This window comes from Perna viridis, chromosome 8 (genome assembly GCF_037379345.1).
Source record: "Perna viridis isolate PV_CMFRI_1.1 ecotype Kerala chromosome 8, ASM3737934v1, whole genome shotgun sequence".
NCBI lineage: Eukaryota > Metazoa > Mollusca > Bivalvia > Mytilida > Mytilidae > Perna > Perna viridis.
Window position 1 is genome coordinate 48,763,767 of NC_142452.1, and position 24,181 is coordinate 48,787,947.

The 24,181-nt window shown below is 33.1% G+C and overlaps 1 protein-coding gene across 5 annotated transcripts in view; it reads left to right on the forward strand.

The window, feature by feature from the left end:
* LOC148610817 (muscle LIM protein Mlp84B-like) overlaps positions 1-23,973 on the forward strand; it is a 48,064-nt gene extending 24,091 nt beyond the window's left edge. For 4 of the 5 annotated variants that reach the window (XM_088596195.1, XM_088596196.1, XM_088596197.1 and 1 more), the window contains exons 4-10: positions 4,224-4,393; positions 13,901-14,066; positions 14,906-15,072; positions 16,276-16,441; positions 18,033-18,174; positions 21,261-21,354; positions 21,886-23,973. In XM_088596195.1, the coding sequence (XP_088452321.1) occupies positions 4,224-4,393; positions 13,901-14,066; positions 14,906-15,072; positions 16,276-16,441; positions 18,033-18,174; positions 21,261-21,354; positions 21,886-21,953 (973 nt within the window). In that variant the 3' untranslated portion in view covers positions 21,954-23,973. The remainder of the gene's footprint in view (positions 1-4,223; positions 4,394-13,900; positions 14,067-14,905; positions 15,073-16,275; positions 16,442-18,032; positions 18,175-21,260; positions 21,355-21,885) is intronic. The other variant, XM_088596199.1, reaches the window with a different exon arrangement.
* Positions 23,974-24,181: the final 208 nt, after the last annotated feature.

The following is a 24,181-nucleotide window of genomic DNA, read 5'->3' on the forward strand; positions in this document are numbered from 1 at the left end:
TAGCAAATGAACATTTTATTATTCTTTGTGCTGGTGTAACCACTGATTTTACTGATTATGACACTATAGCATGCAAATGCTTTATAATCACCACCCGTATATTCATGGTGCGATGGAAGAGGAAGGTATGCATCCTCTAAAACTTAGATTTAACCTACCATTTCATTTGAAATGCCTTTACCAAGTTGCAGTACCAGGTACTACGGTGGTGTAATAATTTGTCAAATTTAATTTGGACTTTACTTGATTATGGATTGGATTAGTGCTCAGTAATTTTGTTGTTACCTTTATTTTCAAACAAACAAAAAAATGACAATGACTGTAGGGGTTTCTAATATATGATTCCTATTGAGGGTCTAGGATTTCTTCAAATGTCTGTTGTCTCATGTATAGTTAAAGGGTTGTCTTTTTCATTTTTTGCTTTGTCTTAAGCTTCACTTGACTATTAGTCAGATGGTCTAGAGTGAGTGCTGGCACCCTGCCCTTTTTATGGGCCTTGCAATCACCTTGCCCTTTTCAGTGATCAAATTTAAGGGGAAATACTTGCTAAATGCAAGTTGAAATTCAATTTTGCTAGTAAAAATTATTTCCACTTGCTAAAATTTGCTAGTGGAATTCTATATGTCATATAGGTAAAGTCCAGAAATAACCCGAAAAACTTAAATTTAGTGATTCTAAATTTTCAGTACTTGCTAAATTCAGCTTACCCTACTGGTGCACCTGGTCCATGCTTCCAGTTTTTAGTGGAGTCCGAGTTGCTCATTTGCTTTTATTACTTTGTATGTATTATTTTAGTTACTTGTTATGTATGTCTGTTTTCCATGTCTGGTCTTTGTCCCTGGATTACATTCTTTTGATTTCCGCTAGAATCTTGGTTCCTTTGATTTACTCTTGAACATTATTTTGACCTTTGGATTGGGCATTGAAAGTACATGGAACCCCTGGGACATGGACATCGTTAAAACAACTTACCACTAATATTTGAAATTCTGTCAACATCAAAGTCTATTAAATCATAATTCACCCGGGCTGTTACATTATTAACACTTCATGATTTCTGTTTGAACATTAGATTTTATGTAATTATTGCTTTTGTTTGATGAAGTGTGAGAGATGCATTTCTGTATGGATCTGCCTATATAATGATAGGATATGGAATTTCAGTCTCAAAATCTCTTGTTGTTTCATCATATTAGGTAGTGGAGTTATTTGGGAATGTCATCTTCAATTTAGACATGTATTCATGTTTTAGAATTTGCATTTTTATTTTTAAACTGATCATTTCTGTGGTGGATTGTATATTTTACAGTTTCTCTATACTTTGGGATTATGGAAATACATTATAAATGGGCAGGTAGGCTGTATTCTTTGACAATTTGTTTTTTCAAGTGTGGTTTAGAGAAGAAATTAAACAAGAGGCTCCCAGGAGCCTGAATTGCTCACCTTGTTGAATTTTGCCTTTCAAAGGCAATAAATTAAACAAGAAGTTGTCCGACAATTTTGACACAAGAAGTCTTTGGTAGGACTTATCACAAGATCTTTTCAACAATTGAAAGTTTCTTTTAATCTATCATATTTTTCAAGATATTGACTGAAAACTATTAAAAAAAAGTCATTTTTCCCCTTTCAAGGGCAATAACTCTTACAAGGAGTCTGAAGACTTTTGTAGTCCTAATAATATAGATCATTTCAGCTACTGAAAGAATTTGGATAAACCTTTTGGTTTTGGAGATATAAGTGAAAAACTGTTGTCTGACCCCTATGTTCTATTTTTAGTAATGGCGGCAAAGTTTTTCAAAGAATCAAAAATCCCCACATCTGTTTTATGCAGTATACTCCAAGGAACATTCATAGCAAGTTTGGTTTCAATTGGTCAAGTAGTGTTAGAGGAGAAGATTTTTGAAAGAAATAACATTAAAAATAGCAAAAATCGTTGAAAAGGGGCAATAACTCCAACATGACTTAACAGATTAAAACCAAAATTTGACCAGAGATAAATCTCATCATGTTGAACACTTTTACTTATGTCAGAATTCAGCTAAACCTAACGGTTTAGGAGATATATGGATATGCGAAAAACTAGTGTCTGACCCTATGTTCTATTTTTAGTAACGGTGGCCATGTTTTTTTATGAATCAATAATCCCCACATCATTTCTATGCAGGATACCCCAAGGAACATTCATACCAAGTTTGGTTCTAATTAGTCAATTAGTTTTAGAGTTTTGTATAATTGTTAACGACAACGGACGACGAGGACGATGGATGCCAAGTGATAGCAATAGCTCGCATGGCCTTTGGCCAGGTGAGCTAAGAAGGGGGTGGGGTAAATTATCAATTATCATGGTATTTTTTTATACCTTTTGTTATAGTTGACATATGCCTGTCTGTAAGTGACTGTTTGTAGTCCCTGTGGTTTCCAGATTGAATGGAATTTCAGAAATTTTTGCACAATTTTGGCAGTATTCCAAATTTAAAAATACGTAAAACACCGAGGCTTCATTCCTTGCATTGCATATGGTAGAACCTTTCGGTGTTGGATTTGGCTTCCTCTTTCGATAGATTTGGTTATGAGTACTTCTTGTATACAATTAATATTTTGAATATGATCTTCGTACATATTTAACTTTAATGCTGCTGATGAGAGGTTACTCCTTGAAATAGTGTACAGCATATCGAAATTTACAAATATAAAACTGGTGTTTGTTTGTATTTAATATGATAAAATGGTATCAAGACCAATTTTCAACAGAATCCTATTTGTAGTACATCTATTTATAGGTGTTTTGAACTGATGCCACCAGTTTGTATTATTTGAATATTTGATATGTCTTAGGCTAAAAAAATTATATGCCTGTTTCCTGCTACCCTGCCTCAGACCTGTCATTAAGAGGTACCTAGTACTTTTACCTTCATTGCCAAAAATTATGAAATCCTTGCTTCCTATTCTTTTTTGCACCTTCCATAAATATTTAAGGTCATTTTGGCTCAAGCATTGTTCCCCTATTAAGTCAATATAAATTGTTTTTGAAAAATAAAATAATTTCCCTACCATCCCCTACCCTATTTTTTATTTCTGGTAGCAGGAAATAAGACTACTATTTCTTTTGGCCTTACCTTTTTGCCAATGATATGATGGGGTTCCGTTTAACCTACCATTATTTTTCTTATGAAATGTTTTCAGTTTGTTTTTATAGACAAAAACAAAGGGGTTGTTACCATAATTAAGAATGATTTTGTATTCGTACTACAGTCTAAGACATTATGACTTTGATGGACCCCACCTCTCTCATAAATGCAGCCCTACAGTATCTGTCACTGCATTGATATGTTCAATATACCCTCAATACGTGTTGTCAACATTAAACTTTGAAAAGAGGTCTATAAAAGTCATTCTTAAAGTTTTAAAAAAAATGCCTTTGAGTTCCTATTTCCATTTTTACCTTTGTCCTGTCACATTTCCCCTCTTCAAGAGTTTTCTTACTATGGAAAACTCTTAACACGACTAACTCAACAGTAATTAAGTGGCAGTCTTTGTAAGAGTCATGCAAATTCTGTAAAATGTGATGCATCCCAAAATAAGCTACATTTTGTAGTTGCTTTAAAGGTCTATATGATGAAATGTATAATTATTCATTCCAATCTGTCTACTCTTAAGAGATAATTCACATTGAAAATCCAACAGTTTCTTTTGTATTTTAGTGTCATTTACAGAGTTATCTCCCTTAATTTTGAATTCTACTGTACATTCTATATAATTTTTATCTAATAATAACAAGGGTTATATGAAAAACCACTTGTTAATTTCCGTTTATGGTTTACGAAAACATTTTAAACAAAATATCAAAAATAAAAATATGTAGGCTTTCCAACCATGAATCACATTTTGCATGACTCTTACCTTGAGTGATACTTAAAACCTTGTTGAATTTTCTAACTTGGGCACCAAATTGAACTGGAGAGCATAGGCATTATCCAGGTGGGGTTGTTGTTTCTTTGACATATTCACCATATTCCATTCTTGTTATATTTATTTCACAAAGTTTAACCATTTCCACCAAGAATTAAAAACCTATGGTGGAGATAGGTCTAGTAGACTGACTCTCTACTCTTCTTTGTGTACCAACTTTGTGTTGTGAATGAAAAGTAAAGAATCGATATTATTGAAACTGCACAGTGTTAATATATACATATATATTGAAGACTTTCTTATTTGTTATTTAGCAATGTGTCACACATACAGACTGCTCAGATAGCTCCAAAGCTGAACAACGGGACAGAGAAGCCTCGATTTGGATCAGCCGATGGTTGTCCAAGGTGTGGGAGACAGGTGTACTTTGCTGAGGAGAAAAGAGCCCTTGGGAAAAAGTGGCATAAAATCTGTCTAAGTTGCTGTAAGTATCATTTCTGTAAAAAGTGGCATAAAATCAGTCTTAGTTTCTATAAGCATCAGGTCTGTAAAAAGTGGCATACAATTTGTCTTCAGTTGTTGTTAAAATCATATCTGGAAAAAGTGGCATAAAATCTGTCATGTTGCTGTAAAAATCCTATCTGGAGAAAATTGTTTTGGTGGAAAGGAACTTTCGTTAGATGAACACAGCTTGTTGAATGAAACAAGTGTTTTTTCTCTGAGAAAGGTTTGGTTTAAAACAAATTTTACATTACATAACTGAAATTGAAACCAAGCATTTTTTGTAGCCCTGTCATATGAGTTTATTGTATTTTAACTGTAAGTTTTTATAAGAACCAGGCAAAATGGGAAAAATCAGAAACTTGCATGTCAAAATCCCTCTGATGTGAAACTATAATTTCACTCAAGGATGCTTTCTTTATTGTAAAGACCATTATTTGATATCTGCATTATTGGTTTTGGTCAGAAAATTTTTCAGTAGAATATAAGTAAAATGAGGTTTCTAACAGATTTATCTACCATTGAAATGTTCATTTTCAGTGCATTTCAATGAAATTATAGAACTACGTACCAAAGTGATATGGAAAATATTTTTCCCTTAATTGTGATGGTGTAAATACTCAAATTAAACTTTCATAATGGTAGTTTTTTTTCATACCATGTTTTACCCACTGCCAGATTCTTAGAGAGACTGGCACTTAAATCTGTGTTAGCTAATCATTTGTTGAATGTATGGTAACAGTTTTTTTAGTGCTTGTGGGGTTTGGTTATGGCAGATTTCACTCTGTATAACTGTAGATTTAATTTCCACACTCATTTTTTTTTTCTGATTAGGTTTGGAATTTATGTCCTTAACTCCAGGATTTGTTTTTCCGTATTAAAATCTTTGAAAATTTATAATACTCTAATGGGGTCTATATTAAATGAATTTTTCCTAATACGTAGAATTTGTCATATTTCAAAGAAAAATGAACTAATAACATATCTCCAAGAATAGTATTTAAAATAAAAATCTTTGTTTACAGAGTTGAAATGAAATTCAAGGTTTTTCAAAGCTATCTCAGTTTACATTTTAATTATGTTTTTTTTCTCTAAATAGAGTTTTAATGATATATATCAAATGGATATAATTTATGGTCATCATCTTGAACTTTTGGATCTTTATATAGTGTATTCATCTGTACCATGAAAGCCATTTGTTCAACTTGCCATAGTTTTCCTTTCCTCTTTCGTCTACCCTGGACTTGACTTTTTATGAGCAACTCGGCAGGTGTTTCTAGAAGCAGAAAACACTTAGCCTACCAGTGCACCTGGTTCATGCTGCCAGTTTTTAGAGGAGTCCAAGTTGCTCATTTACTTTTTTTTACTTTGTATGTATTATTTTGGTTACTTAATGCTCTTTGCTGTGTATATCTGTTTTCCATGTCTGGCCCTTGTCCCTGGATCACATTCTTTTAATTTCTGCTAGAATCTTAGTTACTTTGATTACTTTTGTTAATAATGTTTCTTGGTTTAAAAACTATTACAGTATACATTTATAAGTATAAAAGTAAGAGATGTGGGGTGATTGTCAATGAGACAGTCATCTACCAAAGCCAAGTAAGGAACAATTTAATTCTGTATGTCTCCACACAGTCTTCAATGAGGGATAAACCAATATCATAAAGCAAGCTGTAAAAGGCCCCAAATTAAATAAAGTGAAAATATTCATGAAAGATGAAAATTGACAGAATTTATAGAAAAATGTAAAACCAACTTTTTTAATTATAATTTCTTGATTTTCAAGATTTTCATTCTTTTGATTACCGCTATAACCTTGGTTCCCTTGATTACTCTTTGATTACCGCTATAACCTTGGTTCCCTTGATCACATTTTGATTACTGCTATAACCTTGGTTCCCTTGATCACTCTTTGATTACCGCTATAACCTTGGTTCCCTTGATTACTCTGATTACTGCTATAACCTTGGTTCCCTTGATCACTCTTTGATTACCACTATAACCTTGGTTCCCTTGATTACTCTTTGATTACTGCTATAACTTTGGTTCCCTTGATTACTCTTTGATTACTGCTATTACTCTTTCAAGTCATACAAAGAATGGTCCATTATAAAACTAGAAAAATTGTGAGCAAAACTCACTTTGTAATACCCCCACCCTGCTCACCTTCCTCAAAACTATATAGGAAACCCCATAAGTGATTCAGGTAGAAAAACAAAATAGGAAGTGCACTGTATGATAAAGAGAGTGTGACAGATTCATCAGGTTAAGGAGCGTTAGATTAGAAGATGGTCCCATGTCCATTCGTCAAACAATGACAAAATCCATGTTTTACATCAGGAAACCCCTTAAATATTAAAAAAATGTTTTCTTTAAACTTTCATATTTCTTTCTAGGAACATTATTATGTGCTGATGTTAATTCTGAGATAACTAAAACAAACAATTTATAGACTAAAACTTTGCATACTTCACTTTTGAGGTGTTGTACAGGTAGACTGGCTTTATCAAAATATAATATGTGCTTTATTCTGTTAAAATAATCTTTCGGTTTTTCCTTCCGCCAGTATTTCTGTTCCTTCCGCTAGTATTTCTGTTCCTTCTGCCAGTATTTCTGTTATGGTATTCTAGTTATTTGTTGACAGCACCAGCCTGGTCCTATGAAACATGAAGAACTCAAATCTTTAGTTTGGAAGTAACATATTTTAGATATGTTGTATGTACTAAGGGCTTTTAGCCCAGATGAACAGTGTGTTTTAGGAAGTCTAGCATAGTCTTATTATACATGAGTGATTTAACAACCATTAACTATCAAATTTAAATTTTATTTAATGCTGCAATAACACATTCAAATTGTCCAATTTGAACTGAGTCAATACACTTTCAAAACATTGATAACTTTCACATGTATCTGAATTCACATTGCGTTCACATGTATCTGAATTCACATTGCGTTCACATGTGTTAAAACATTTATTTGCATCTGATTTGATTTAAGAATTTCACTTTCACTAATATTGTCACATGGCATTTCAATATGAATTGAATGCTAATAATTGAATTATTGAATATGCATTATTGAAAATATATCCAGAAGTGAATTCAACAATGCACATTATTTCAGTTCACATTAGAAATTTGTTTTACGTGTGAACGCTTAACTTGATTAGAATTTGGTTTGAATGCAAATGAATGTGCATTATTTGACTTTGTGAATGCACCATAAGTACAAATAGCTCTATCCTCCATAGGAAAAGCCTAGAATCATGTTATTCTGTTTAATGGAACTTGAAAAATAAAAAAACCCCATTTAAGTCCAATTATGTGCTTTAAATGCTGTTTATTAGGATTAAACAACACAAACTACAAACTTGATGGTTCACACCTGTTCTCTGCATTGAACAAATTTTCTTCTCTTACTCAGATTCATAATAAATACTGCAAAGGTATTAATTTTAACACTATATATATTTATTTACAAGTTAATGCTTATCATTGTTAGCTCATCTGGTGGAAGACCGTGTGAGCTATTGCCTTCTCTTGGCGTCCGTCGTCCTTAACAATTTTTCTAAAATCTTCTCCTCTTAAACTACTGAGAGGTATTACATGAAACTTGGCACAGATGTTCTTAAGGGTATCTTGCACAAAAGTAGTGTTTAGATTTTTGATCCGTCAAAAGAAATGGCCGCTGTTACTAAAAATAGAACATACTAAAATAGAAAATAGAAATCTATGGTCAAATTTTCATTTTAATATTTCTAGCCATTTAGGAGTTACTTTCCTTTTTCGATGTTTTTTTTGCTATTTTTGTCCCCCGCGACGTGTCGCGAGGAGACATGGAAATGCCAAGCATTCATCCATCTGTCCACGTTTTCCACACTTTTTGTTCTTATGCTTTTACCAAATAAGTTTGTTTTTGCTATGTGGTCTTATTATGAAGAGTTACAGATTGAGTTCGATTTTGGTTACAATTGGATGATTTTTACAGAAGTTATGGCCCTTGGACTTAGAAAATTTCAGTGAATATACAGTTTTCCGCACTTTTTTTTGGAATGCTTTCACCAAATGATTTCAAATTTTGTATATAGTCTAACTATGAGAATTTACAGATTGAGGTTGACTTTGGTTATGGTTGAATGATTTTTATGGAAGTTATGGCCCTTGGACTTAGAGAATTTCAATGAATTTACAGTTTTCCGCACTTTTTTTGAAATGCTTTCACCAATTGATTTTAAATTTTGTATGTAGTCTTACTATGAGAAGTTACAAATTATATTTGACTTTGGTTATGGTTGAATGACATTTACAGAAGTTATGGCCCTTGGACTTAGAAAATTTCAGACTGTAGTTTTTCGCATATATCTCCATAACTGTTAGGTTAAGCCAAATTTGTACATGGATAGAAGCGTTCAGCATGATGAGATCTATCTGTGGTCAAATTTTCATTTTAATCTGTCTAGCCATTTAGGAGTCATTGCCCTTTTTCAATGTTTTTTTGCTGCTTTTAATGTTATTTCTTTCAAAAATCTCCTCTGACCCTACTTACTAAAAATAGAACATAGGAGTCAGACTGTAGTTTTTCGATTATATATCTCTTAAACTGTCAGGTTAATTGGCCAAATTCGACTTAGGGTAAAAGTGTTCAGCATGATGAGATATATCTGTGGTCAAATTTTCATTTTTATCTGCTAAGCCATGTATTGATCCTTATGATAAGTGCAACCAAAGTCTTCTTGGGTCAAAATTATTAGTAAACTTCTAGTTAAATTCATTGCCATTGAAAGACAAAATTTTACCAGGTGAGCGATTCAGGCTCCAGGGAGCCTCTTGTGTGAAACTGTGAAACTGTGAAATTGAAACCTGCTAATATATGTTCACTTGACCAAATCTGCAAAATTTAGCAGATTTAGGGAAATTTCATACGTTGACAGTATAAATCTTTTTAAATATAGTTGCCATACAGTATACATGTGGTAGTGATTAGTTGCCTAATCAATTGTAGTGGCCATTGTCACTGTTTGATGAATCATTGTTGCCATAGTGACAGTTAGAAGACTGATTAAATGTTTTCACCATGAAATATTTTGTTGTACTTGTTTATGATGATGTTTTGGGGCCAGCTGCAGCCTGCCCTGTGGTATTAGGTTTGGGGCCAGCTGCAGCCTGCCCTGTGGTTTTAGGTTTTGGGCCAGCTGCAGCCTGCCCTGTGGTATTAGGTTTGGGGCCAGCTGTAGCCTGCCCTGTGGTATTAGGGTTTCCTTGTTGTTCAATGAAGACCCATGGATGGCCTTGAGCTGACATTTTTCATCCCAGTAGGGTTGTTGTCTGTTTTACATATTCACCATATCCATTCTTATTATATTTGAAATAAATTTGAATTACATGTATCTTTCTTATATACATGTACCTTCAATCAGTCAATCAATAAATGAATTTTTTTTGTTCCAAACTTAATATTTGTATAAACTTTTTGTTCCACTTTTTTCTATTTACTTGACCTTAAATACCTATAATTGTATATATTTTTATAAAGATTTTAAATATCTGAAGTACCGGCTCTTCTAAGAACTATGCATGGTATGATTTATCGATCAAATATTTTCTTTTGAAAGAATCACTCAGAATTTTAGAATTTCCATTTTAATTCCAGTTGGTAGTGCAATTTAGCCTAGGGAAAGTAATTACATTTTAAATATAACAAGAGTAGGTATGGTGTATATGTAAAAGTCAGACAGCAACCCCACCAGGATGACAATGTCAGCCCAAGACTACCCATTGGTTTTCAATGAATGATGAGGAAACCCTCAATATATTGGTGATGTCACAGTTGCTTTGACCGCAATTTCTCATTGGAAATTTCTGCTGTTTTTTTTTAGTATTATTGCTATAGCCAGAGAAAGAAAATATCAGGCAGTAACAATAAAAAAATATCTTGACAAGAAAGACAATGGAAAAATGTTGAGGTTCAAGGATACAATGCTAATCACTATTGGCTATAATGGAAACTTTATTACATGTCACTTGTTTTATCTGATTATTGATCCATCCATGGTTATCCAGATTTTATGACAATTTATTCCAAGGGTGTGGTTTCAAGTGATTCTGTGTTTTTGTTTTATGCTCTTTATGCCCCTATTGAAACAACATTTACCCTACAGTTTACTCTGGATAAACCAAACCCTAAATATTCTGAAATCCTGTCTTCTCCAGACACTTTTATAAGTTCCTTATTATCAGTTTAAGGAGGTAGACCTAGGGTAAGGGACATAACTCTTGAAATCAGTGAATTTAATTTCACCAAAGCCTTTCAAGCTTTCATTTGAAACAGAATGAAATCAATCCAAGTTACTTTGATGCTTACTTGAGATTGACGTAAAATGCTGAATACAAATGTTCCAATGATTTTTAAGAGTTTTGTCCCTTACCCCAGGTGTACCTTCTTAATTGTATTTTGAACCTGGGTAAACTGTCTAAACAAAAAACCTGTATAAACCAAACATTTGTCTAAAGCAAACACCTATCTAAACCAAGCATTTGTCTATAGCAAACTCCTGTCTAAACCAAAAACCTGTCTAAATTGATTATTTGTCTAAACCAGAAACCTTTCTAAACTGATTACCTGTCTAAACCAAACTTATTTCAAAATCCTGAAAGGATTCAGATTAGATAGGTCTCTTTGTATTACATTAACCTATATACTGTGTTATTCTTAGTACATGTATGTTATTAAAAAGGGGGATATCTGCTTCTGAGAGGAAATACGTTGATTTTCACAGGTGATTTCAAATATTCTGCAATTTTTATTATGTACCTTGTATCTCAGAAAAGTTGCATGTCCCTCCATCTTGATGGTTTTCAGATGTTATTTTGAGAAAAGATCAGTGATGCTTTTTTGAAGCTTTGCACAGTTGTTTAATACCCTAAAACACAGGTTAAGATTAATTTTCAGCGAAGTTTTTGAACATTTTGCTATTCCACTTTTTTCTCTATTGCGTGGTGACATATAACTTAATGTTCCAGTAATGCCCTATTTCTAAATATGCTCATCCTGTGTATTTAGATTGTCATTTCATCATTATCGACAGGTAAAAAGTCCAATTTTTTTTTTTTTTTTTAGATTTCAACAAAAATTGGATTTCATATGCAGAATGGGTCTATGCATTTGAAAATTAAGCCCTGTTTTCAAGTCAAGGTCAAGCTTGACAAAATCTCTATGTACTCATTAAGTTCATGTTAATTTACATGTACCATTTTTTAATAGTGTACACTGACAAACTCACTGCACACATTTTGCATTAATTTCATATAACTCTCACCTGTATCAAGCAAATATATTTTGGGATAAATGTACATAAAATTCATGTTGATAGAGTCTTTACATGAAAATCAAGTGATGTGAATTCCATGTACACATCATTTGCTTGTGAGCTGGGAAAAAATCAAGTGGAGAGTGTTCATTCAAATGTTGGAACAACACAACTCAATGTAAAGCAATGATTGTTTACTATATTGCTATAAGTCCCTTGTATTTTTCCCATGGACAAATCACTTCACTTTTCCATTGTAAGATAACTTAATGAAGCTCTTGACTGTTGTGATATATTGATTGTCGTCTGCTAATCTCTCCAATTTTCCTCCAGGATAAACTAAGATTTATAGGTGTTGATTTCTATTTGATACCTTTATGTATCTGATTTTTTATCCATTTTCAATCTTGATGATTAAAACTGTGAGGAACTTTGTGTTTAAGATTGGAATATTAGTGCTTCATGTACATGTATGTATTGATAATTGTATACCCATATTTAGTTGTTTATTAATATCGATAAATGAAAAAAAATATTTCTGATACTTGTATAATATGTATAAGGTATTAGACAACAGTGGATTGTCATTTTAATGAATTCAGCATGTTTAGGGGTTTACATGTACATCTATGTATCTATTTTGAATGTTGATGAATATTGATAATTGATGAAATGGTACCAGTACTTGTATAATTAAGGTGTTAGACAAATTTGTATTGCTATATTAGAGCATTCAGCTTGTTTATAGGTATATATACATGTACATGTATTGATGAATATCAATGAATGATGAAATATTCCCAATACTTGTATAAGTGTATTGTCATTTGAGGGAATACATCATGTTTAGGGATATAAAAGTGCATGTATGTTGATGAATATTGATAAATGATTGAGTAATACATGTACTTGTAAAAGGTGTTACATGTAGAAGAAAGTATACAGTGAAACCTGTCTAAACCAAACCCCTTTTGTACTAAAATATTTGTTCAGTGAAGGAATTAGACCTTGGGTTAGGGAAATAACTCTTGAAATCAGTGATAACCCAGTGTTTGGTTTATACAGGTTTACCCAGTATTCGGTTTAGAAAAGTTTACTTAATGTTCAATTTAGACAGATTTACCTAATGTTTGGTTTAGACAGGTTTACCCAGTGTTCAGTTTAGACAGGTTTACCCAGTGTTTTGTTTAGACAGGTTTAGACAGATTTACCCAGCATTCGGTGTTGACAGGTTTACCCATTGGTTTTTTTTTTTATTTTTCATTGCTGCAACTAGTTATGATATTATCATTGTGGCTTTATAAAGTTATGCCTTATTGTGGGATTTCACACTGAAGTAACATCAACTTCCATTTTAATGTCTTGGGTTGTATTTTGACCATGTGACATCAACTTCCATTTAATGACTTGGGTTGTATTTTGACCATGTGACATCAACTTCCATTTTAATGTCTTGGGTTGTATTTTGACCATGTGACATCAACTTCCATTTAATGACTTGGGTTATATTTTGACCATGTGACATCAACTTCCATTTAATGACTTGGGTTGTATTTTGACCATGTGACATCAACTTCCATTTTAATGTCTTATGTTATGTTTTGACCATGTGACATCAACTTCCATTTTAATATCTTAGGTTATATTTTGACCATGTGACATCAACTTCCATTTAATGTCTTGGGTTATATTTTGACCATGTGACATCAACTTTCATTTTAATGTCTTGGGTTATATTTTGACCCTATGGTTACTGGGAGAGAGTAGTCAAGGGAACTAAGGTTATGGCAGTAATCAAAAGAATGTAATCCAGAGACAAAGACCAGACATGGAAAGCAGATACACACAACAAAGAACACAAAGCAACTAAAATCATACATACAAAGTAAGAAAAGCAAATGAGCAACTCGGACTCCCCTAAAAACTGGGAGCATGGACCAGGTGTACCGGTAGGGTAAGCATCCTTTGCTTTTCTAGAAACAAGTACAGATGTTGTATGTGGATTAGAGGTATCCTTTTGTGAGCTTTACTCAGTTTATCTAGATTAAAACTAATTTGTCATTTTTTGTGAATTTTCTTAAAACCTTTTTTATTTTAACAAGATTTTTTTGGTTTGATTAGACTTTTACATAGATATATGTACGTATGGCTTGATGAAATATTTTTGAAAATATTCTTTTCAAGATCTATGTAAAAAGTCTTTAGACAGTACTACATGTAATGACCACGACGGAGAGATCTATTGTAAAGCTTGCTACGGAAAACAGTTTGGTCCAAAGGGTTACGGATTTGCTGGTGGTGCCTCAGGATTAAACATGGATACAGGTGTCAGGGGAGAAATTACAACAAGGTATGCTTGACATATTATCTTCTGTAAATTATGAAATTATGTGAAATGTTTCTGCTGGTAGGTTGATGAATGGCCTAGGTTTTATAAGAAACCTCAAATAAGTTACTTTAGGGGTTTTATTGGTTGAATATTTAGTTAAATCAAGATTTGACGACATTCAGCATTTGAAGATTTTTTTTATTAAACTGGACCTCTGTCTCACACTCAACATTTCTGTAGACATTGTAAATTTCAAATGGAAGTTGAGTATTATATGTAGGTGTACAATAGGCCCAATTTCTATCTATGTTAATCAAGGGAACCAAGTTATGAGCAGAAATCAAAAGTATATATATTTCAAAGTCAAAAACAAGACAGAGAAAACAAAGACACACAACAAAAAAACATGAAATTACTAAAATATTATGTACAAAGAAATAAAAGTAAATGAGAAACCTGGACTCTACTAAAAATTGGAAGCATGGACCAGGTTCATTGGTTGGAATCTTGCAAAAGAAGCATAGACCAGGTGCGTTGGTTGGATTCTTGCAAAGGAAGCATGTGCCAGGCGCATCGGTTGGATTCTTGCGAAGGAAGCATGTGCCAGGTGCATCGGTTGGATTCTTGCAAAGAGAGTTAATCAAACTTAAATGTTTAAAAAGGTATTTACGTTAATGATTGTATGTGTAACTCCTCAAGAACCATGGAACAGATTCTTTTGAAACATTACATAAAGGATGGAATTATATTAAGAAATTTTTGAAACAAGATAGTTACTGTTGCTTGATACAAAGGGAGATAATCTAACTGTTTTGATATTGGAAGAAAGAAGTACAACTGCATTACTCTTCCACTTTCAGAGATGTATCCACATATCAAAAAGCCCAAGCTGCCCCATTGGTTAATGGTGATAGTAGTAGAAAACTAGGAGGAGGCAATGTTTGCCCAAAATGTGGCAAGGCTGTCTACTTTGCCGAAGAAGTCAGTGCATTAGGACAGAAGTACCACAAGTTATGTCTTAGATGTGGTGGGTAATTTATTCTAAGTTACAGATACATGTATGAATCAGCAAGCAAAAGTACTGTATACTGTGACATTTTTTGAGCCATCTTTTTTTCATGGTTTCTTGGAACAAATTATTTTCATGCAACTTTAAATTTGTGTTTGTTTCCCAAGTCATATAAAAATGTGCCTTGAATATTTGTTTGAGAAATTTTATTACAAAATCTAAGAAACAACTCATGCATACTTTTTAGTTCAGATCTATTGTTATAAAGAAAAATGTTTTAAATCATTATACCATCCATTCATTCACCCTGTCTGTCACTCTGTTTCATTAAAATCACCTTGTCTGTCACTATGTTTCACCTTGTCTTTCACTCTGTTTCACCTTGTCTGTCACTCTATTTCATTACAATCACCTTGTCTGTCACTTTGTTACAATACAATCACCTTGTCTGTCACTCTTTTTCATTACAATCACCTTGTCTGTCACTCTGTTTCATTACAATCACCTTGTCTGTCACTCTGTTTCATTACAATCACCTTGTCTGTCACTCAGTTTCATAACAATCACCTTGTCTGTCACTCTGTTTCATTACAATCACCTTGTCTGTCACTCTGTTTCATTACAATCACCTTGTCTGTCATTCTGTTACAATACAATCACCTTGTCTGTCACTCAGTTTCATTACAATCACCTTGTCTGTCACTCTGTTTCATTACAATCACCTTGTCTGTCATTCTGTTACAATACAATCACCTTGTCTGTCACTTTGTTACAATACAATCACCTTGTCTGTCACTCTTTTTCATTACAATCACCTTGTCTGTCACTCTGTTTCATTACAATCACCTTGTCTGTCACTCAGTTTCATAACAATCACCTTGTCTGTCACTCTGTTTCATTACAATCACCTTGTCTGTCACTCTGTTACATTACAATCACCTTGTTTGTCACTCTGTTTCATTACAATCACCTTGTCTGTCACTCTGTTTCATTACAATCACCTTGTCTGTCACTCTGTTACACTTTTCATAACATATTTCTCACTTTCTGCTGGAGGGAATTCTTAGTTATTTGGTATGTTGCTTTTGCATGATGACTTGTACCATGTCTCTTTTCCTGGTTCCTTACTTATTAACTTCCTGTTAATTGTACAACTTAGTAATTTTCTAGGTAATGCATTATGACAATTTCATATTTCGGATGGAATTTTTTTTTCTGTAGGCAATTGTAACAAGATGTTAGATAGTACAACCTGTACTGACCATGGCTCTGATATCTACTGTAAGAACTGTTATGGTAAACTGTTTGGACCAAAAGGATATGGATTTGCTGGTGGAGCCTCTGGTTTATCTATGGATACAGGCAATGCTGGAGAAGTCACTAGGGAGTATGTACTTATACCCCCTCTACCATAAAAAAATTTGAGGGGCATTCAGTGTGATGTCACACTTTAATTTGATTGGTCAGTTGAAGGAATTTAAAATTGACTGGAAGCAATTCAGAACTACAAAGTCCATATGCTGAGATGGAAAAATCCATATTTTTGCAATCGTAAATATCTTTGAACATAGAAATTAATATTAAAAATGCTTTGGATTATCTGTTCAAAAGATACTTTAAAAGAAGAATTTTTATCAATTAAGAAGATTGTTGCTACAGATTTTGAATTAGCTTTTGGGGTTCTAGGAATGGTAACAAAAGGCAACTATGAACTGCACCTGTATACACTGCATAGACCCCAAAGTGCCCAGATATCTGGAAAGGAGAATTTTGGAATCACCTTGTCTAAATTTCCATCCATGTATTCCTTGATTGATTTTTACATAGTTTATGTTTAATATGGATGAGCATTTAATGCCTTCAATTGTTAAGTCTGCTCTGAATGGCTGGCCTTGAATTGTTACGTCTGCTCTGAATGGCTGGCCTTGAATTGTTACGTCTGCTCTGAATGGCTGGCCTTGAATTGTTACATCTGCTCTGAATGGCTGGCATTCAATTGTTACGTCTGCTCTGAATAGCTGGCCTTGAATTGTTACATCTGCTCTGAATGGCAACACATAAACATTAAACAAAAAAAAGATGGTAGATAATTCTGAACAGAAATTCAAATTCTCATTCTGTCTGTCTGTTCATCAGGAATTCTATTGAATGTGATTTCACAAACCACAGTATAGTTTTAAACTGGCACATTATACATGTACTCATTATATTATGATGCTTATGAAGATGTGAAGTTTTATTATTTAAGTATAAAATGATTTTTTTTTATTTTGAAAAATTTCTCTGCAATACTAGGCTCACTGTAGCATTAAGCACACTGCAGTGCTAGGCTTACTGTGACATTAGGCTCTCAGCAATGCTAGGCTTACCGTGATATTAGGCTCTCTGCAATGCTAGGCTTACTGTGACATTAGGCTCTCTGTTATACTAGGTTCACTGTAGCATTAGGCTCTCCACAACACTAGGCTTACTGTGACATTAGGCTCTCTGTTATACTAGGTTCACTGTAGCATTAGGCTCTCCACAACACTAGGCTTACTGTGACATTAGGTCTCTGATATACTAGGCTCACTGTAGCATTAGGCACACTGCAATGCTTGACTCGCTGTGACATGGGGCTCTCTACAATGCTAGACTCACTGTGACATTAGGCTCTCTGCAATGCTAGGCTCTATGTGACATTAGGCCCTTTGCAATGCTAGGATCACTGTAACAGTTGGCTCTCTGCAGTGCTAGGCTCACTGTGACATTGGGTTCAATTCATTAATATTTGTTCATACCATTTTAAACTTGAAACAATCACTCAAGTAGTCACATACAGATACATGGGAAATGTCCACAAGACTACCTCTTAAGTAGTCATATACAAATTACAATAAAAAAAAAACAATAAAAAACAAAGAAACAAATAAGAGCACATTGCCTTGCATTCAATTCATGTTACAACTCATACTAAACATGTTTTTTTCTGTTTCTAGGAATGTCTCTAGCCTTTCAATAGCACAGGCAGCTCCCCTACTTCCAGAAACCAAGCAACATGCAGTGATTGGTGGAGGGGATATCTGTCCTCGGTGTGGCAAAGCTGTCTATTTTGCTGAAAAAGTTTTTGGTGGAGGCCAGGTGGGTTTTATGAATTATATATCCTAGTAGTTGATTATGAGTTGTCAATTCATGATGGTTATACACAGACATGATGTTTATGATCTGATATAAGAACTTTCCCAAGCATGTGGCATGTAGGAGGTTGATTGGTGATTGGTTGGCTAGGAGTTGGAACTGTGTGTTAGCATATTAAAAATCTGGTTCAACATGTTAAACTGGAACACAGCAGAGAATGTTTGATACTCCCCAGTGCATGAAGTATCTGCTGTAGGATATAAAATCACAATCAATCAATCAATCTATCAATTTGATTTTAGTTGTATGACCACTTCTCTTTTACACGACTACAATTTGCGGTGGTATAATAGCATAGTGCTGTCATTGTTAGTGTCTGTGGTTGTCATGCTATAACTTGAATATTAGTTGATTGATCTATATAAAATTTTACAGAAGGAAGGTTGGTGTTGATTTGTGGCTCCAACCATTTTAGAATTAGGGGCCAAAAACAAGAATGTTATAGAACTTAATTATATAATTCTCTAATAAAAGCATAGAAATGTCAATGTTGTTATTCCACAATATTCCATACCGTAAAGGTTAGACTCATTGATTTTAGGGGTTAAAACTTCAACACTTTAGAAATTAGGGTCAAATATGGAGAACCAAATAACAATATATATTATTATAATAGATTATTAGTGAATGGATCACTTTGATATTGTATAACAAGAGTCATATCACCAAAGGAAGGCTTGGATTGATTTTGTGGGTTAAAGACTTGAATTGTTTTGGAATAAGGGGACTGAATAACGACTTTCCATGTGTGGGGCGAAAAACTTGAGTAAAAATAAATGGATCTCATGAATTTTTCTAGAAGATGCCATTACTGCTAAGGAGCACTGGGGTTGATTTGGGGAGGGGGGTTGTGACTTGAGCCAAAAGGCCACAAAGGGGCCAGAAGACAAGTTTTTTTTTATATTTGATTAATTGAGTAAAAACAAATGAAACACTCCAAATTGTATCACTGGGTTTGAACGGAAAAGAAGGATTCAGGAATAAGGGGCCAAAAATTGACCATTTCAATTATTGCCAAATTCTTGTCCTGTTTCAAATATCTTATCACAATCAAAATTCAAAGCTGTATCAACTTTGAATGGTGTGTCCATACTTGTCTAAACTATTCAGGGTTCAACCTTTAAAGTCGTTTTAAGCTGAACCCTGTGAGGCATTTTATTCTTACATTGATATGTACATAAAATATTGAGATGATTTTGTGTCTTATTATCAAGAAGTTAAATAGATTAATTTATGATAATTTATGTCTGTTCGTCTGTGCTAAATTTGTCTCATTCTATGCGGTTCTACATATTTTGATAAAAATGGTGAAGTATTTATACTATATATACATTTTACTAGGAGGAGAATCCAACAAAGGAGCAGGTTAGGTTATAAGTAGTTTGTATTTTAGGTCTTTGATTAATTGTTGTGATTCTGGTAGAAACTTATCTATTGCTCCTTGCACTAGGTCTATATCTTTTTCATTATTGATGCCCCCTCAGTCTGTCTGTCTACATTTATAAAAAACAATTTTGTAAGCAAAAACTTAGGAATTATTTGCATGGTCAATGCATAGCTTTTAGATGGTCTCAAATTCCTGTTTACGGCATTGTTTGGGATATTATTTTTACTTCTGTTTGTTTTCAAAATTATTAGAAGTAAGAGTAAAGAATTGAAAGCTTCCCAATTTTTGCATGACCCCTAATTCTGTTACTATTTTTCTAAATATAACACTCATAGAATGTTGTCATTAGTGCAAATAAATTCCCTCATTTTATCCCCTTTCCAAGTTGTAAAAAAGGGGTATAAATTAGTACTACTGTTTGTCAGTCCGTCTGTTAGTCTTAATGTAACATCATTGTGATCACTCTATCACTTTAAAGGAATGTTTGTACTTATTTTATTTTGTTATAAGTTCAAAGGTATGTGTCACATAGTCAAAGGTATGTGTCACATAGTCACAGGTATGTGTCACATAGTCAAATTTTTAGATGGCAACGAGACTCACACTTTCCATTGCCTTTGTAAAAACTCAGAGAGAGTAGCAAAAATCCAGAAACTCCAAAATGTTAACAGGATATTTAGGCCATACTTAAAAAAATTGCTAGCTGTTTATCTACACTGAACATTGGATGTTTGTAGGAGAATGATTTTTTTTCTGAAAAAAAAATGAAGGAAACACTGTTTTTCAAGAAATACACCCAAAATATTGATCAACAAATTTATGGACAGTAAATGATGAAAATAAAAACTGATTAGTTGAGTCAATGAAGAAACATCAAAGTTGATTTTTTTCAGGGTGGACTGATAGGATCATTATGCACCAATAGTCAGTTTTGTAAGATGTCACTAGTGTAAAATGTATTGCTTTTTGATGGCACATTGAAAAATACATAATTATTGTATACCCCCAAATTTTGGGTGGGGGTTAATAGGAATCACCTGTCTGTCTGTTGCAAGTGCAACTCCTTCTAAACTGCTCTAGAAATTTTGATGAAATTTTGTAGGCAGGCTGGGCATCATGTGTGGATGTGCATGAAGGAGTATAGTTTCTGTCAAAATACTCTTATGGGAGATAATTTAAGGGTTTTACATGTTATATAAGGGAGATAATTGAGCTTTCATGTTTGATATTAAACTTCATTTGAAGCAAGAGGGGGTATTCTCTTTGGGAGTTTGCACACAGTATTTCTAGTTAAAACTGACTGCAGCTAATATGTAATTAGTAATTTCTTTAGCTGTAAACAAGGTCTTATCTGAATTTGGAATTCTTTAGATTTATAAAAAAAAAACCTTAAAGAGATTATTTTATGAAACCAGTGCCAAAAGAGGATGTTAATAGCAACTAAAAAGTGTCAATAAGTTAATCTTGTCTTTTTTTGTTACTAACCTAAACTCTCAGCAATGACAGAATGACTTATCTCAGAAAAGGGAAAGTTACATGTATTGTTTTCTGTACTAAATTTCCTGAAATCAAAGAATAATTCCAGGTTCCATTGAAGATTTGTGATTGAGTTGTTTGTAATTATTTGTGTTTCTATTTCCAGACTTACCATAAAAGTTGTTTTAAGTGCACTGCCTGTGGTAAGGGACTTGATTCTACAACCCTTACACATAAAGATGATGATGTTTTCTGTAAATGTAAGTTCTTGTTTTTTATAGAGACTGAGGATCAGTGATGCCTTTATAGAGATGGAGCATCAGTTATGCCCTATGTATGTGTGATAAGTCAGAACATGCATGGCTGAAAATACTCTGTTGGAAATGACGTTCTGTTTTTGTAGTTATTGTTGGAACATTTATTGCAGGCATAGGTTGGGCGTTCAAGGAAGTCAATAAATAATAAAGTCAAGTTTTTGTAAGAGTTAAGCAAAACAGGAAAATCTTATTAAAACATACATGCAAAAAACTATCCACCAATCTTACAATATAATTGCTCTATAAGAAGTCATTTCTATTTGATATCCACTTTTTAATCTCTGTATCACTGGTCATGTTTGGAAATGTTTCATTACAATGAGAGAAAATTGAGGTTTTTGGTAGAGTTTTCTGCCCTGGAAATGTTTTTTGCAGTGCATTGTGAAAAGATATGTAAATTTTGCCTTTAGTTCTTGACTTGTATTTTCTTCCTGAAACTTCAAGGAAATGTTCTTTTTTTGTGTATAATTTCAGCTTGTTATGCCAAGTACTTTGGACCAAAAGGTTTTGGATTTGGATCAACTTTACAACACACTGGTTAAATGCTGGAACAGATTGGTTAAATGGTATACACTACAGCACGTGGAGATTTCAAATTTTCCACTCTCACTGGTGAAAGTGGGCATTTATTCAGCTAATTTCTTTGACAGTTCTGTTTATACACCACATTAATTAGATAAAATGGCTTATTAATGAGATGAGAATGACTTACTAAGCCTCCTGTCACATCATCAAACAATTTTCCTGATATGTATTCACTTTGGACACATGGAAAATTTAAAATTCACACTAGTTGTAGTGTAGACATTAGAAAAGCTTAAAAAAAATGCATTCACTGTCAACTGGTGCAAATTGCAATATCTACATGGGTTGCAGTGTATTTGACAATGGTCTGATTTAATGATTGATGAGCTGCCAAAGTCTTTAAAAATTCAAACCAAGATACTTAAGAATTTAATGATTGAATATCAAATTTTTGTCATTTGTAGGTGTTTTGACTAGGTGGTGAATTGTCACAAATAATTTTTTTATGCATATTCTTGCTTTTATGTGACATTTTTACTATGCAGTTTTCATTTGTCAAGTTTTTTCAACAGGTTTTATATAGTATAGTACATGTCTTGTCTTATTCTGTCTAACTGATTTGTAGTTCTACAAGACCAAATATTTTGACGACTGTCCATTCACCAACTACAGAAATTTGTTAATGCTACTATCTGCTTTCCCATAATGAACTTGTAAACATCATAGGACCAGCAACCTTTCAATAGATTTAGGCATAATTTAGTACAGTCCATTCATTGAACCATATATATGTTTGACAGATCAATAATTGATTATCAATTATTTATTATTGACTGACCACTGGTGGATTATTGATTAATTATTAACTTATCACTGATTGACATATAATTGATTATTGAATGATCACCGATAGATTGATGACTTGTTGATGACTGCTCAGTTTCATATTGATGATTGATTGTTGACTGATCACTGATAGATTGATAACTTGTTGATGACTAATCAGTGATGGATTGATTGTTGACTGCTCACTGACAGATTGATGGCTTATTGTTGACCAATCAGTGATGGATTGATGATTGATTGTTGACTGATCTCTGACAGATTGATGACTTATTGTTGACTAATCAGTGACAGATTGATGACTTATTGTTGACGTATCAGTGACAGATTGATGACATATTGTTGACTAAGAAGTAACGGATTGATGATTGATTGTTGACTGATCACTGACAGATTGATGACTTATTGTTGACTAAGAAGCAACGGATTGATGATTAATTGTTGACTGATGACTGACAGATTGATGACTTATTGTGGACTAAGTAGTAACAGATTGATGATTGATTGTTGACAGATCACTGACAGATTGATGACTTATTGATAACTAATCAGTGATGGATTGATGACTAACCACTGACATATTTATAACTGATGACAGGTGACTGATCTGATCCCTGTTTTATGAAAGGGAAACCAAAAAAATATGAACCGTCATGCTGTCATGTGATAGCCCATTATCAGCATGATAGTTGATAGTTCAGCAGTCATGTAAGAGTTCAATTTGACTGATCAGTGACTGGTCTCTAAGTGTACAAAGACCCAATAACAAATTATTACAAGTATAATAGTTGCCTATATCTATTCATGCATTGTTAACTATAAAAATTTGACACATTGTTAATTTTTAGGTCAATGTATAATGTCAAAGGGTCGAATTTTTGATGGCACTGGAATGATACTTTTGTATGATTATTAGTGAAAAAAAGTCATGTGTTTATTTTTTAATTATATTATAATTACTGTTTTATTTTATTTATTACAGGAATGGGTACAAAATGCTTGAATACTTCATCGGTATATTGTTATAATCATACACTGTATTGATATTCCAGAATTTTATATAACTGAATCAAAACTTTTACAACCATATCATAATATAATACATAAATCTGTTTTTAGAATACGTGTATTCTTTTTTTTTATTTTATATTTCCATACTTCCTTAGTGATTTATGATATTAATCAATTAAAGTTTATATTGTGTCAGTTACTTAAAAGAACAACTTTGAAGACAAAAATGCTTGGAAATAGATTTTTTATAATTAATTTCCAAAAGCATTGCTTTTATTTTATAATGCTATAAAGAATTATTTAAGAGAGTGTCTATGCAAAAACCAGACAGTGGGTTGCAAATGGCAAATTTTGTTTTCAAAAAATTTCCATCCATTTCATATCACAAATG